The following is a 16819-nucleotide window of genomic DNA, read 5'->3' as shown; positions in this document are numbered from 1 at the left end:
AATATTTTAATAGGTTTACATGTTGACTAGTTGACCGGGGAGACTTTGGTGAAATTGTTACATCCCGGCCCGAAAAACTGTTAAAATATTTAAAGTAAGAGAGAATAAATTTAAAAGAAGAAATAAATTGAAATAAACATTAAAATAAAATGATTTGAATTAATTAAGGTTTTTGAGAAATTAAAATATTATTTAATATTATAAGGGCAAAAAAGTCATTTTAAGTTTGAGAAGGAATTTGGAAATTCTGATTCTACCATTGTGTAGAGCACATCGAAACGAGTCCGCAGGCACATAGTGGGCTCAAATTGGAGTTGTAACGAAAAAGTTACAATTAAAAGAAGTTTAGTGGTATAACCGTAAATATTTCAAAGTTCAGTTTTAAAACCCAGATTTTTTCCTTCCCCTCAGAAGCTTCACGACCAGCCAACTTCTCTCCTCTACCACCGCCACCAAACACCTTCGTTCTTGGCGGCACCAGTCCCATTAGAACCGCCTCACTTCCCTCTTCAATTCCCGACCGGTCCCAGCCTTGATCCGCCGACGTGGTCGCTGGAATCAGCCACGGAACAGGCGGTGTTGGACAGTTTTTTAGTAAACTTTCGGGAGCTCGTTCGGACGCCTCTAGCCACCAAATCTTTCGAATCTGGTATGATTTTCTATCCTTTCAACGTGTTCTAGCTGCTGGTTATGTTATTTTTGAGAAATTTCTGCGTTTAATTGGTTGATTAAGCGATTTAAATTTTGGCCAGTTTTGGCCTTCGATTCCGGCCACTTTTTGGGGTAGGTCCAAGAACAAAAGTGGTTCCAAATAGGGTATTTTACCGAGGATAGGAAGCTGGGTTTCCAGTTTTGAAGATTTCTGGCTGCCGGAATTTGATCAAGCCACCCACACCGGCGTGTGTGACAGCGCGTGGGTAGCATAGTGAAGTCACTTTCGGAACCTAAAATGATCTCTTGGTCCTCAGGAGCGCGTAGGAATTCGTGGATATTAATTTGGACAACATTTGGACCCCGAACGGATCTCGCATATTGTGCGATTTCCGGGTTCAATACGTTTGAACCGTTGGATTGTAGTCAATTTTATTTATGTTGATCTAGACAATTCCAGGATCGTATAGGACTCGATGGATCGAAAAACGGAGACCCGGATACTCCGAAAATGCTAACCCTAGGGTTAGGTTGATAGTAACCGTCCGATCGCGCGATCGTGATCAATCCAACTGTCCAGTTGAGACCAAACTCTCAGGACATGTGTCCTAGGCATATTATGACCTCTAGGAACTCTTGGATCGGAATTTTGAGGTCGTGGACCCCACGAGGTCCCGGGTTGACTTTTTGGGACTTATCGCTTTTTGAGTCCCGAGGCACTCTTAGACCATTCTAATCATTGGAAAGGTTTACATAGGCTTGAGAATGACTTCAAATACAATGCACGCACTTCTAGGAGCCCAGGGCCAGGACTTTGGATTAAATAATGAGGATGAGCTCCATGTGATATGTTTGAGCCTTTAGAAAGCTCATGTGCATGCGAGTGTTCACTTGGTTTAGTTGTAGTTCTAATCTCATGATTTTATGTGATTTCGATATGAGTATTTAATTATCTGTTTATATATGTTCATATGATTAATTGTGTGGTAAGAGTATAAATATAATATTGGAATGGTATGCTAAGCAGTGATCGAGATAGTTAACAAACTAACCAAGTTTTTGGTATATATATATATATATATATATATTCAGTAGTTGAAAAGAATGAATCTTAGCTTTTGGCTTTTATCAGATTGTGGTATATATATATATATATATATATATATTAAGTTTAGTTGAGAACCAATTTATTGAAAGTTTATATAAATGACGAGTTATGGTTTTCAAACCCACTGCGAGGGTAATCCCCAGTTGCCTTGAGACAGTTTGTTATTTTGATGATGCCCCACGAGTTTCGAGGACGCCTGAACCGTGTGGTGCGAGGATTGCGGCTCATATTGAAATGTTATCTCTTAGACCTGCGAGGATTGCGGCTCTGATTGAAGTGTTATCTCTGAGACCTGCGAGGAATGCGGCTCGGTTAACTTTATGGTTCCGAGACCTGCGAGGATGGAATTGACGGACTAACATTGGAATTGACGGATTTTTATTGGAATTGACGGATATATGGAATTGATGGCATATATGGAATTGACGGTATTAAAGGAATTGATGGATCAGAAATGGGGGTATGCCTAGGTGGAGAGAATTTAATTTCTGAGATGCTTTTAAACTAAATTGAGGATTTTATACAGTTACCATTATTTTCTTAAGCGTCACATTTGTTTTACAAGCGATAGATGGATATATATATATATATATATTTATTTATTTATTTATGAACTTTACTTGAGTTCGATACAAGGGTGTTTTTAGCTTATAAATCTTTAACTTATTTTATTTCATTTTATTTTATTTTAGTATGTTTATTTATCTTTATCTTTTATTATTTTATATAGTATTAAATATCTTGAGATTTTCTAGCATATTTAGCCCCACGAGTATTAGAGTTATCCGGATTGTGGGAGCGAGGATTGCGGACCAAGTTGACCAAATGTCTCCTGAGTCCAACAAGGATTACAGGTTAGGACATGTCACCATTGGTGTCACGAGGAATTGATGGTTATGGCTTTCCAAGCATGCTTACTTGATATAAATGTTTTTATTTCTTTGTTTGATTATATATTGCCATGTGAGAAATGCCAGGAAGCTTGGAACAGGAAGTTGAGATGAAAAACGAGAACTACGTGTGGCTTGATCCCTCAATAAGGGTATGTAGGCAGCCTATGGTTACAAGGTGCAGCCACGAGAGCAAGTAATTAAAGGTAGTCCAGCTAAGTTATTATGAAATCTAGCATTGTTCTGATGATGGTTTAAGAAGTTGAATTGAATGTGGTTAGTAGAATGATTTAAAATATTGTTTACCAAACATGGAGCTGCTTTACTTTACAGCTAATTATTTTTAAAGCACAACAAAAGCAACTTTTTAAAAAGTGACAGTAATCCCAAACTGGGCCTAAGAGTAACTTCTAAAAGTTAAAACTTCGGAATAGGAACTAATATATTTGAAATCCCAGCACAACGTAACAATTTCGCAAATGATCTGATTTTCAGATTGGACAAGTTTCATCTCCGAGCACACCTGTTTCTTTTCTTTGTTCATCATGTGAAGAAATATATGATGTGAGAGTTTATTTTCTTTGGCCTGAGTTGAGCAATACATATCTGTACAATCCAATTTGGGGCGAAAGAAACAAGCACACAATCAACGTTCTCCACACACAAATAATTTTTACTTGTACATGCTTGGATGCAGAATGGATGGACAGTTTAAGTTTGTAAACAGCTTTGACAATATGTAAACCTAATTCAACTGCTCAATCCAATCAAGCCACCAATGGTTCTTCCATAACTGCATATTCAAAAATATTGTCAAGCATTTGCAATTGAGAGAGAGAGAGAGAGAGAGAGAGAGAGAGAGAGAGAGAGAGAGACCTTTTTTCTTAGAGGAAACTTCGGTATCATATGTGACTGCATCTGGTGCTTTGGTTGGTACATCGGGAAGGTCTAACTCCTCATCCCTTTGAAGAGACACCACAGAAGCAGGAACTTTAGGCAGATCTTGAACAGTAATCTGAAAAAGGGAGGGGAGTTTCACTTTTAGATTAGACACAATTATTTGCTATGCGGTGGGTGGCAATGGGCCCAACATAGAGAAACCAACAAAACAAAAGACAACCTAAAAAAAGAAAGTACATGCCATAATTTGATATATAAATAGTTCATAAATGATTTAATTGGTAACAGAAAATCTGCAAGATCCACTTTGAACACACATGAAGATCCATTCAGAGACCTCAAACATAGGGCTCAATAACAGTCATTGTAAAACAACAAAATGCCCACACAAGGAGTTCATATTCATCCTGTGTTTCGTTTGAAAGGTAAGAGAGCCACGTGGGTAAGAAATCATAACATATTCTTAATGTCAAAACCCCACCCAAGCATGGATTTGAATTAGACTTTCTTTAGATTTTGGACTAAAAACTAACCTCTTGGGGGATTTCTATAAGAATTTTGCGTCAAGTATACAATAAGTAGTGAAAATCCATGGTTTGGATCATAGGACCACATTGTAGAATGGGTCTCACAAGAAAAGAACGGCATTTTTTTTTAGTTATTGGGACATTACATTGTTGCACAATATATAAGGTGTGTATTTTTATTATTTTATTGAAAAAAACATCATAGACCATGTCCTGTCCATCCTTAGTTCACCCTCCACTCATTCCGACACTTTGCCTCCATACCAGAAGCAACATATGAAGACAAGATTTTAAAAGCCAAAATGCGCAAAGGAAAAACTCCCAATTTTTAAATTTTCATTCTCCAACCTCGCCCCTTTGCCCTTTGCATCTCAGTGTCCCCAAAATAACTATAAACACAACCCAGAAACTTGAAGGGAAAACTAACAAGAACAAGAAGAAGACAAAAGAAAAAATATCAAGGAAAATTTTTAAATTTACGTATCTAATTTGAAAATGATATTTTTAATAGACCCTTTCATACTATTGATTTATGTATCTAAGTTAATGGACCCAGAAACTAAACCCTCATACCACAAGTTTGGTTTCTCAAGAATTTCAACAAGGAGAGAGAAGGAGGAGAACAAAGGAGGGTTTCAAGAGAGTGAAGAGTTAAGTGAAGGAGAAGGAAACTAACTTTACCAATTTTTCGCTGAGAAAACTAACTTCACTGTTAATTAAGGTAATAGAGGGATAAAACACGCCTTGTACATTGCGCAACAATTTAATGTTCCCTATAATTGGAACCGTAATTAGGGCTCTACCCATTTATTCACTCGACCAAATTTTTTTATTTTTTATTTTTATAAATTTTGTTACACGCCAAGAATTCAAACAATTAAAATAACGTTTTGTACGTATTCGGTAAGAATGAAATATTCTCAGAATTATCCATTGATACGACATGCTGCTTTTTCCATTCATTCCTTTCAGGATAAACCTTCAGATGTTTTACATCTAACGGGTTAGGGTTAGAATATATGTTAGACTTGTAAAGGCTTAACATCAGTTACCGAACATCCCAGTTGCAAGTGACAAGCAAGTGGGATATGGCACTGCGCATCTACCTATTCTCTATCTTAGAAGTCCTGCAGTAACACTGCTGGAAAAGGGATGATGAGACACCAAATTGCAATGTTCTTAGGATTGGTGAGAATGTTATTAGAACAGAAATACCATACCTGAGCTTCCAAATTCTCAAATTCTGCCAAAATATCCTCTTCATCTTCTGCTGATAATTTCTCCCCCAAGATTGCATTAATTTCCTATCAAAATTATCATAGAAATGGCAGAAATTATTAAAAAGAACAAATTAAGACAGAGAAGATGCTACACAAAGATGAAGCTAAAGTTTAGATGTCATCATTGATTTATAATAAGCCCATTACAGCAATATGCACAAATGATGTGAAAACCACAGGAGCAGTGATTTTTTTTATGAGATCACAGGAGCAACAAATAAAGTAGGTATCTCTCATCAAACAAAGAGGGGATGGAAGGTACGGCCATTACAAGGTGGCTGACCATAGCTTATAGATATGATCCTTTACATATGGCTTATTTTCAGTTCACCATTCCATGGTTACTTAAACCATAGCATATGTATATGATCCCTTACATGTAATACATTTTTAAGAAAATCAATTCACAATGATCCATATGCAATTTTATTTGGAGACTGAAAACAAGAGCAGTATATAAGGGGTTAAACATAAGTCCTCCACTGCTTGTGGGGACAAGAAGTTCATGAAAACAAAACCAACATAAAGGTAAATATGCACTCACATCTTTCTGTATTTTTTATAAACTAGAATTTGATGACTTTTTTTTGGGGGGTGGGGGGTGGAGGAGGGGGGCGCACTAGGAGATTGGGTGAGCTGAAGGTCATGTCACATTTGAACATATGGCTTATTTTCAATTCACAGCATGCCTATATATCCAGAGCAGAGATATGATCCTTTACATGTTCAACACCCTTTTTAAGAAATTCATGGTGCATTTTTTTTCGGAAACTCAAAACAAGGGCATGATATCCTCCACTTCCTGTCAGGAAAAGAGGAGGGAAACAAACTCAACCTAGAAATAATTCCACAACTCTTCATTTATAATAAAAAACAACAGCATTCCAAGCATTTCGTCTCCCATATCAAAGAAAGAGAAAAAGAAGGAAAACCTCAGATACTAAAGTACCCTTATAAGTGTCTAATACGAGAGAGAGAGAGAGAGAGAGAGAGAGAGAGAGAGAGAGAGAGAGAGAATATGAATTGGCACATAACCAACACCAAATCTTTGTAGAAATTAAAAAAAGCTTCACAAATGGCCAAAAAATGTTTCACAGAGAAGCTCATTCTAAGAATGCAATCCAAGCAAGCTCAGTTGAAATACTAAATTTTGAAGTGCGCAATAAATAAATAAAAACCAACAAAATAAAAGAGAAGAAGTCAAGCTCACATCTTGGTAAGCTTTAGCTTCATCAGTATCATCCATTAGCTTTTGAACATCCTCAAGGTTGATCTCACTTTGTATGGCTTTAATCGCATTATTACCAGCCTTCAAACTCTCAAATACAGCTTGCTGCTTGCTTGTCAGTTCAATATCTAGCAACTGAACCAAAATGTATAGTGGAATGTCAACATGTTTTTTTCTTGAAAAAATATCAACTTCTAAGTAGAGCAGAAACAAACAGAACTAAGTCATTACTTGCTCACATGCAGTAACAAAATCATAGCAATCTAGGCACAAATGTAAAAGTATTCAAAGGGATGAAGTGTTCATAGGCTTAACTCTTACCAATGACCACGAAAGAGCAAACAAAATTGAAACAAACGAAAGAAGTTGCATGGTTGCGTTATATTACTCACCTGTTGCTCAACATTGATAACCCAGGTATCCACTTGCTTCAATAAGTCTTCTTGTGCTTTTTTCTTCTTTAGTGCTAACAAAGCTCTTTCCTTTTTCTTTTCACGAATCAAATCCCTTGCAGCTTGCTTTTCGGCTTCAATTACAGCTTCAAGCTGGAAAAGAGGGATAACAGAAATGGAACCAACATAAGAAATTATAACAAATGCTATCAAAAATCATCTAGATATGTGAACCCAATTATTATCCTTCATCGAAAATTCAAAAGCGTATTCAAATCACATCCTTAATAAAACTAATTTTCTCCACCTATCAAAAACAAACAAAATAAACTTTTAAAACGCAAACTGTGTTGACCATTTTCAACTGTTAATTTCCCGTTGCCCGTTTGAGATCAGAGCCACAGTTTTCCTTCTCTCAATATTACCACTGACCAACGAGAACATAAACCAAAATTTTACACAGAAACCAACAACAGAAATTTTAAAAAAGAAAAATCGCAATTCACAAAACGTGAGAGTATTACGAGATAATTGAACAGAAGAAAAAATATAGTACTAACTGTACCTGTTGTTGGTACTGAGCAAGCTTGCGTCTCTGAGTCTTGAGAGAGAGAATAGCTCGATCGACCTCGGTGATCTTGGGCTTCTTCACGAATAAATTCCCCATCTATTCGTATATCATATCGGGTTTGCCTTAAATATGAAGAATTATTATCGAATTATAACTATATATCTTAGTATCATAAAACACTTTCTTCCAATAAACCAAACCCAAGATTGGGTTTGCTTCGAAACTAGACTTGAAGACGATGAAGAGGCTAATTTAGTCTGAGAGTCCTCCACACAGCAAAGCCAGTTGTGATGTTCGACTTTTGACCATAAAGGCAGAAATTTCTTTTTTTTTTTTTTTTTTTTTTGGGGAAATTCACCTAAACATAGGGAAGCCAGTTGGGAAATTTGCAAAAACACTGCCTAAACTTTTAGGCATGTGTACTATTACACCTGAATTTTTAATTGTTATTTTTAACAACATGAACTTTGTATTGTAATTCATCTCCTATATCTAACTCTTTGACATTTCTGTTAAGTTTAAGGGTATTTTCATCATTTCTTTATAACTAAAAATAAATGTTAAAAACAGAATTTTTTATAGGGTTAATTACAGTTTAGTATCCTATAATTACACTCTTTAAGGCATGTTAATTCCTATTTTTTCAATTTTAAAAATCACATAATCCGGTCTTCTAAATTTGTTACAATGTGGTTCCGCCCTTAGGGTTTCTATCAGATCTCTCTGTTAGTTGCCTACATGACACTGTGGATCCCGTATTTTTCACATGTTTTAATTTTAAATTAATTAAAATATGAATAAAATATTAAAACCAAAAAAATTAAAAATTAAAAAAAATCTCTCTCTCTCTCTCTCTCTTTGTGTGTGCATTCTCCCGATCAAGCCTCTCTCTTCCCTAGCAAACCTCCATCACAACTACAAACACCAATCCCCCACACCCCAATCCATAGCCACCACCTCCATCACAACCTCCGTCACCCTCATCCCCAGCAAACCTCTCTCTCGTCTCTGCCATATATTTGGATGGGCCTTCGATTTGACTCTCTCTCTCTCTCTCTCTCTCTCTCTTCCCCCTCCTCCATGACCTCCACCCGTAAGCTCCAACCTCCAAACTCATCCCACAACCATCCTCCTCCCCAGCCCGCAACCACTCAGACCCCCTCCCCCTCCTTCCTTCCAATTTCTTCCCCCTCCTCATTCCTCCCAATTTCTTCCCCCCTTCAGATACCAACAAAGATCTGATCAAACAACCAGTGTTGAAATCATAGTAGCCGATTTCTTCCCAATTAAAGTGATTTTTTCCTCTGTTTTGATTGTGGCTTGGATGTTGATTTTTTGATGGGGAGAAGAAATTGGAGGGTAGGGGGAGAAGAATCTAGGTGGGGGAAGAAATTCGGGGGGAGGAAGAAATCTGGGTGAGGGAAAGAAATCAGGGTATGGGAAGAATTCGCGAGCCCCAAACCCCAAACTCGACGTTGTGAAAAACTATGAATTCTCTGATTCCCTGTCTCTGAGATCCGCCATGGGTTTCGCAACAGAGCGTGAAAACTTCATCTACCTTGCCAAGCTCTCTAAGCAGGCAGAGCGATACGATCGACGGGTATGAGGGTCCATAAGGCCCATTGAGGATTCAAAAGGTGGAGGTTTAAGCACCAAAATCCAAGCCCACTTTCTTGAGCCCAACACATGGGTAAGTAAGAGAGAAATTCTAGTACCCTTTCCCTTGAGATCAGACTAGCCTTGCCATAATCAAACCGAAACCCTTAAAATCTAGTTTATATAAATATCTAGGCTGATTAAAGAGATAAGCCTCAACCTTTCTGTTTGACCATAACCTTTACCCATCTTTACCTATATGAGCTCACGCAAGAAAAGAGAAAGAAAAGCCAAGCTGGAACGTTCCTGGAAAGGAAGCATCTACAAGGTCCAACTGCAGGAAGGCTTTGGGGCACCAAAATGTTTTGTCTCAATAGCCATGGATTCAACTAATTTTAGGGAGATTTCACTTATTAGGCCATATTGGAGAAAGTGAAGGGAAAGAAAGAAGACTTGGTCAAATGAGAAGAAACCATCTAGGCTTTCTAGGGTAAAGAGGGGTTCCGGCGTCTATAAAAGGAGGCAAGTGGCTACCCAGCAGGGGGGACTCAACTCAACCAGAGCGTTGGAGCGAGCTTATCCTCTAACTGCTAGAAACATCAAGCCCAAGCACCTTTCCTTCCATCTCCTTCTTCTCAATCCTAAAGAACCAACTCAGGCAAAGCGAGCAAGCCTCTCCTCCAATTGCCGGAAACATCAAGCCTAAGCACCATTCCATCTTGTTCTTCTCTCTCTCTCTCTCTCTCTCTCTCTCTCTCTCTCTCTCTCCTCTCTCTCAAAAAGCCTTATTCCAGATCTGAAACATTCATCTTCTCAAGCCAAGCTGAAATTATGGTTATCACCCTCTTGGTAAGAAACCCAAAGCATGAGCAACCCCATTCTCATCACCCAAAATCTCAACCCTTAATGCTTTCCTTCCACCATTTTTCTCTTAGAACACCATGCCAAGCCCTAAACATCACCCCAAGCATTTCTACAAATCACCATCCTAAGATTCAAGCATTAGAATTAACTTTCTTTGTTTCAAGAAATCCGTTCAGGTTGGTGGAAGCAATTCTAGAGCTGCTGGAAGATATAGTCTATACGATTCCAAGCTTTTCCCTTTCCAACTCTCTCTCTCTCTCTCTCTCTCTCTCTCTCTCTCTTGCTAAACTTATTGGCTCTTAGCTGTCATGCCACAAGCCTCTCATGCCAAGCCTAGTTGTATCTTGATTCATCAAAGCAAGCTCTCTCATGCCAAGCCTGTACAACATCAATGCACCATTTCCAACTCTTTTTAGAGCCGCCTAAAGCCTATCCAAAGAAGCAGCAGCTGCCGGAACACCTGTTCCATTGTGTTTTAAACAAAGCCCTTTCAGTGCCTGCTCAACTCTATCATCGAGTAATGTCAGCTATTGTATCCTTCTCATCAAAAATTGCAATGTACTGAAGAGCCATTGAAGAAAACCAAAGTACTCCCTAAGGGTTCAACTTTTTCAGGGTGTTTTGGGGTCTGGTGCTGCAAACTCAGACAGGGGTTAAAGAGAGCTCAGTCTACAAGCTCATTGCATCTCTCGACAAAAAAACCCCTACATAAATGGCGACTTCACTGGGGACTAAGCCGTGATTCGATGGTTCTCTCATATTGATAAGTTCTACGATGCAGTACTTTTGTTGGTGCAGTAAACCATCACAAAACTAAAAGATAAGAAGCTCTTTGTTTCAATGTTGTGTTGGCTATTTATTATTGAGTCAGTAATGGTTTCTAACATCTTTTATGTTGTTTTGCCTTCTTATGGAATATTTGCAATCAATTTGGTTTTGATCTACTGCTGGAAGATCCCGTTGGAGGAGATGAGGCCAATCAAGCTTTGACCAGAGTCAGACGCCAGAAGAAATCTCAACAGCACATAACCATTGCTTATTTAAATTATAAGGGGGCTCCTCTTCAAAAGTTGTCTTTTACTTGGTGCAAGCAAGAAAAGTCTTATTTTTTTGTTGGCGATGAATATTTTTCCTAGTTTTATTTATACATACAGCTCCAACATTTGGAGCACAAGCAAAATCATTTCACAATAGGCTATGGTGAAGCTTATATGCACATTTTGAATAACAAGTTGCCGCAAGAAACAAGCAAAGCATGTTGAGCCAAGCTAAAGCTCTCATCGATGCAAGCTGCAAATTAATCTCGTTATGATCATCAGTGCAAGCAAATAAATGGTTGTACATTTACCATATGCTTCTTAGGCCTACTTGAGTCCTTCAACGAAACCAAAAACGAAAGAAAAAAAATAAAAAATTTGGATCCTTCATTATCTCTAAGGCTGAATTTTTCATGTTCTTTTCATCCTACATGACCTTTCTAGTGGCTATCCCTCCATGTCCATGCACAATCCAACATCTATTATGACATGTTGTCTACAAGTGCATTTTCCTCTTTAGAGCTCAAGCTCATACCTTCTACCTGAAGAAACTGATTTTCCATTATATTATTCATATGATCATTATACAATATATATATATATATAAAGTCTGTAGAGAATAATCTATAGTTACAAGTCATTATCACAAACATAAATATGGAGTTGTGACCTAATAACAACGTAACTGACAACTGATCATTTCCTATCATTAGTAGGATTAACTATTGTAACTGAAATACTATTATAACTCCATAACACTCCCCCGCAAATCGAGCGCGCACAGCATAGCAAGATTTGAATGAAGAAACCACGTGGTGATGGGGATGGTAGTAGCAGTCGTCTGTAGTAGTCTAGTAAGGGAAACCAAAAAAGAAGAACTCCAATCTCCAGAGTTGCAATAGCGACATGAGAGAAACTAAAGTAAACATATCGCCCATTGAAAGTCAGCAGGTGAAGGAGCGCATGGGCTCATGGAAGAAAGGAAAGAGTCTCTCAAATAACCATAGAAAAGATTATCACAAGAGGATAGAGGCCCATATAGATTAAAATAAAGAGGGATGATTGACCCAAAAAAACAATAATAAGAAATAAAGGAGGAAACCAAGTGGGACAAAGAAAGGAAAAAAGAGTGTGGGCAAAACACAAAGAGTTAAAATCCTGTCAAAATAAAGATGGAAAAAGGAGAGAAAGAAAGAGACACCTATCAAAAGTAGTCAAGAGATGGAGAGAGAACAAGATGCAATAGACAACCCATGAAAAGGAAAGGAAACTCAAGAGGCCAGAGACAACCCATGACAGGGAGAGAGACAACACAATGGAAAAGAAGATAAGAGAATAACCCAGTAACATAACAGAATTATAAAGAAAAGAAAACAATACCCTTGTAACAGAGAAGAAGAAAGGATGCGCAAGAGAGCATTGAAGAAGACAGAGACCAACAGTAAAATCAAAGAAAGAGATTGGGCTTAAGAAGGGAGGAGAACACAGGTTGAGCAGAGATAGAGGGCTTGAGTGGCCAATACCAAGTCGACAACACAGAGGAAGAAACAGGGGCTGGACAAAGGGAACACTGGCAGTGTAGCACGGCAGAGAAGGCTCGGCGAGCGTTGACAAGGCTCACGGAGGAAAGAGAGACAGCTCAGCGAGAGAGACGGCGTGAGGAAGTGGATAGAGATTTCAAGAGAAAGAGAGAAACCAACAATAGAGAGATGTGGTCTTTGAGGGAAAACAGAGATATGGCCATCATGCCAAGAGACGAACATGGATAAGGAGTGGGACTAGGTATCTGAGGAGTGGAAGAGGCACTAGGCTATGGAGGAGAAGGAAAAAAAATAACATATTCATCTTTGAGAAGAGGATAGGAAAAAAAAAAGTACTATAGAAACAAATAAAATAAGGGATGAGAATCAACACAAACAATTACTAAAAGAAATAAAATGGGGAATAGAGACAGTGGTGGGAGCAAGCTCCAGAGACAAGTGTTAGATAGGCTCCAAACAAGTACACTCGGATCATGTGGGAAAACAGAGGGGGAGGGGGGAGGGGGTGAGGGGGGACCGAAAAGTGAAAGGAAATTTTTATGGGCTTTTAATAAAAACGAATAAAAAACAAAATAAAGGAAGGAAAGCATTAAGGTGAGGAGCACGAGTGTTTGGGCAGGAGAGAGAGATGAAGCTTAAGGGAATGAAGGGGAAGCATGCGTGTAGAGAAGAGATAGATATTGGAAAAATAGGGGGCTCATGACACCAAAGAGAAAGAGAGAGAGTCTTGATAAAAAAAAAAATTACTGATTATAGAAGGGAGTAGAAGATGGAGAACTATACAGAAACGAACACCCTTTCGGGCAAGGAGAGTCAACGACTCTCAATGTTGGCAAATGAAGGATCGCTAATTGGCGTTAGCCATTAGCTCTGATACCATGTAGAAACTGATTTTCCCTTATATTATTCATATGATCATTATACAATATATATAAAGTCTGTAGAGAATAATCTACAGTTACAAGTCATTATCACAAACATAAATATGGAGTTATGACCTAATAACAACATAACTGACAACTGATCATTTCCTATCATTAGTAGGATTAACTATTGTAACTGAAATCCTATTATAACTCCATAACACTACCCATGCTAACTTTCAAGTGTTGTTGGATTATCTATCCATATCATGCAGCCAGTACACTTGGGGGCCTTCATGCGTACCCATCAAATCCATGCCAAGCAAATGAATTTTCTCTTTTATTTACATTGGCCCAAGCAAACCCTCAAATAATGATCTGCATACCTAGCCATTTTCAAAAAAGTCAATTTTCCGAGTCATTATACCAGTTCCCAAAGCCATAAACCTTATCAAAGTCAATGAAAAACCCACGCTCTACATTTTGAATTACAACCCCAAGCCACGTTTATGCTAGCAAGACCAAATGATCCCTTTGAAAAAAGGGATGAGAGAAGTGAGTATTCAAACTCACTGTCAATTCTATGGTGGTTATCATTCAAACTCGTGCAACTACATGCTATAAGTAATCAAGGAATCTATGCAAAACTATTCAAAGGAAGCGCAATCTCATCAAACTAGCAGCTGCCGAAAAAGGGAAAATTGAGGAAGAAGAAGGTACTACATGCAGTTCGTGCAAACTTACATGATCGACATCTCCCTTGCTCATTGCAGTCGTGCCATGCATGCTAAAATTCTTATTTTAAAAAAAAGAGAAGAAGAGAGCACATCTTATGCAGTCGTGTAGCTGCAAGAATAAAGTAATCCAACAGTAGCCAAGAGGCAACTAGACTGCTGCACTTAAAAGAGGGGTCACTTCAGGCAAATTAAATAAATAAATGGTTAATTATCAATATGCTCCCTGTGCTTTATTGAAAATCCCCACTTTATCCATTGCAATTTAAATTGGGTCATTATGTCCCCTGGACTCACCTTCTGTGTCCCACATTACCCTAATCCGTTAATTTCATAACGAGAGGCGTTGAGTTTGCTTAGGTGGCAGCCACATGGTGTCGCAACTTGGATATATTTGTCATTTGATATTCGTTTACAACTCAAGTGTATATAGGCCACGAAAATTAGAATGATGGTTTAGGTTTCCACCAAATTACCCCCAAATTGATTCCCATATTATAATAGGCAGTGCCCTAGAATCATTTAGGAAAAACATTGAAGTCACATAATCCTAAAATTTTGGTGTTCGTAGCTCAAATTGAAGTCAACATCAAGTGAAGTTGTTGGGTGAATCGAATAAAATGGGCTTTATACAAGAAAACATATTATGATGGATTGCAAGCAATTAAAATGAGTTTTAAGGGGATAAGTCAAATTTTATATTAAAAGAACGCTACGCAAACTGGAAAAAATTCCACCACTACCAACGAATATCCAAAACACATGTCATTATTATTTTTTTTTTTAAAGGCAAAAGCAGACCCAAATTTGATATTTCTAAAAATTTAAAAAAAAAAAGGAAAAAGCTTGCCCAACAAATCCCTAAATCTATGCAAAATTGGAACGCCATTAATGTGCATTGAATTGCAAAATAAATTGTTGGAAAAAAAAAAAAAAAAACCAACACAGTAAATTGAGGCAATAAAAAAGTACTCAAACCAAAAAAACACGATAAAAAGAAATTAAGGTTATTTTAGGCATTTGAAAATATAACATTTAATATGATAAGCTTGATTAGGTAATTTGTTTTGTTGGATTCCTAGTAAGTAAAATACGGAACGGAAAAAGTACAAATAAAATACGTACATGTTTTATTCGGCAAAATTTTAGCAAGATACAACTGAAAAGTTCAGCCACAATATAATAATTTAATATATTTTATTTAAAATTTTTAATATATATTATTTTTATTCAATAATATGTGAAAAATACGTGAATTTTGTATGTATTATTCAAAATTTTGTAAAAAATACGTGTATTAAATGTGAAAAACATGTACATACGTGTATAATATGTGTACTTTACGTTGTTTGTTTTTTTTTTAAACATGTATTTTATCGAGTCTTTAAAACGTGGATGAAAAACGGAAATATTATTAAAAAATACATTCGTACGTATATAATATGAGTACTAAACGGAAAAAATGTTAACTAGGTTGGAGTCATCGGGTTTTGGTCAAGAAAAAATGGGCTTTAGTCAAGAAAAAATAATATGATGGGTTGTAGGTAAGAAAAAACTAGTTTGCTTTTATTCTTGAATATTCTTTCTTTTTCTGAATCAGCATGAAACTTGCTAGTTGCTTTTTCTTTACATGTTGTATGTTGGCTGGGTTTTGGTTAGGTTTTCTGTTTCCTTTTTCTTTTCTTTGTTTTTTCAATCAATAAATGATAAAAGGAATCAAATATTCAAAATATTAATGTGGTTGTCCGTCTCAGCTGCCACATAAAGTGGTATGAGAATGCACTATGAAAATGTGATAAGAGTAACATTATTGAACAAATATTTTTGACAAAGCTGAACATTGAGACCAAAAAAAAAACGCAAACGGCTGAAACTTGAGAATGAATATGAGAAAAGATGTCATTCTTGGGGATGGAAAAATCCCATCTCAGACCCGAAAGAGAAATCTACAACATTTTTTACCCTTGTTTGATAAAGTTCTTCTCTATGGTTGATTAAGTGACCATTGTTTTTGCCCTAGTTAAGGACATCAATGTTGCTCAAAGATGAAGCTCTTGAAGCTCTTGTGCATTGCTTATAATAATTAATTAGATATCAAGATGCCATTGATGTGGCCAGAGGCATTTCACTCTCATGAGAATGATTAGAATGATTAGATACATTAATGCTTGACGAAGTGCGGCTTAACGATGAAACCCTTCGCTTTCCATCCTTGAAACTTCCTAATTCTATCTCTCCAGCTACCATCGCACCGGTTTCACCCCCGGAAGACTTATCAGCGGGTGTAGCCGCATCCGTGCCGGCCCGTACACTCGCACCTGCAGCTGCAGCTGTATTAATATTTTTTGCACCACCAGCTCCTCCGGCATTGCCAACGCCAAACCTAGATCCAGAGCGCCGAGAAATGAGTCTGTATACGAATGTGAGGAACCAGAACACCCATGGAAGGCAAACCAGCGCAACCCCAATAATGGGAAGCCAATAACGACCTCTGGTTTGTGGTTCAGGCAGGATCATGTACATTAGAAGGCACCCGCCTCCGGCCACGATGGATACGAATAAAAAGCAAGAGATGAAACATATGAACGAACCTCCTGGGGCACCTGCATTATTGTATACAGCCATATTGGAAACCAA

At 37.6% G+C, this 16819-nt stretch overlaps 2 protein-coding genes across 2 annotated transcripts; both read right to left on the bottom strand.

The window, feature by feature from the left end:
* LOC18780315 (vacuolar protein sorting-associated protein 20 homolog 2) lies at nt 3138–7884 on the bottom strand. The gene is made up of 6 exons (XM_007211972.2): nt 7542–7884; nt 6977–7129; nt 6567–6719; nt 5297–5380; nt 3526–3664; nt 3138–3442 (listed from the first exon to the last, which is right to left on the bottom strand). The coding sequence occupies exons 1-6, from the start codon at nt 7641–7643 to the stop codon at nt 3417–3419; spliced, it is 657 nt and encodes a 218-aa protein (XP_007212034.1). The 5' UTR covers nt 7644–7884; the 3' UTR covers nt 3138–3416.
* LOC18779523 lies at nt 16277–16807 on the bottom strand. The gene has a single exon (XM_007213505.1). It carries the CDS (start codon nt 16805–16807, stop codon nt 16277–16279), a length of 531 nt encoding a protein of 176 aa, XP_007213567.1.

This window comes from Prunus persica, chromosome G4 (assembly GCF_000346465.2).
Source record: "Prunus persica cultivar Lovell chromosome G4, Prunus_persica_NCBIv2, whole genome shotgun sequence".
NCBI lineage: Eukaryota > Viridiplantae > Streptophyta > Magnoliopsida > Rosales > Rosaceae > Prunus > Prunus persica.
The sequence above is the reverse complement of the archived record's forward strand: the minus strand, read 5'-3'. Positions and strand labels throughout refer to the sequence as shown.

Excerpts from the sequence above, each read along its gene's own strand:
- LOC18780315 (XM_007211972.2), bottom strand. The coding sequence starts at position 7,643 with ATGGGGAATTTATTCGTGAAGAAGCCCAAGATCACCGAGGTCGATCGA. Across the intron at positions 5,381-6,566 it reads AAGCTAAAGCTTACCAAGAT|GAAATTAATGCAATCTTGGG; the intron begins GTGAGCTTGACT and ends TAATTTTGATAG. Across the intron at positions 3,443-3,525 it reads AGTTTCCTCTAAGAAAAAAG|TTATGGAAGAACCATTGGTG; the intron begins GTCTCTCTCTCT and ends TTGAATATGCAG.
- LOC18779523 (XM_007213505.1), bottom strand. The coding sequence starts at position 16,807 with ATGGCTGTATACAATAATGCAGGTGCCCCAGGAGGTTCGTTCATATGT.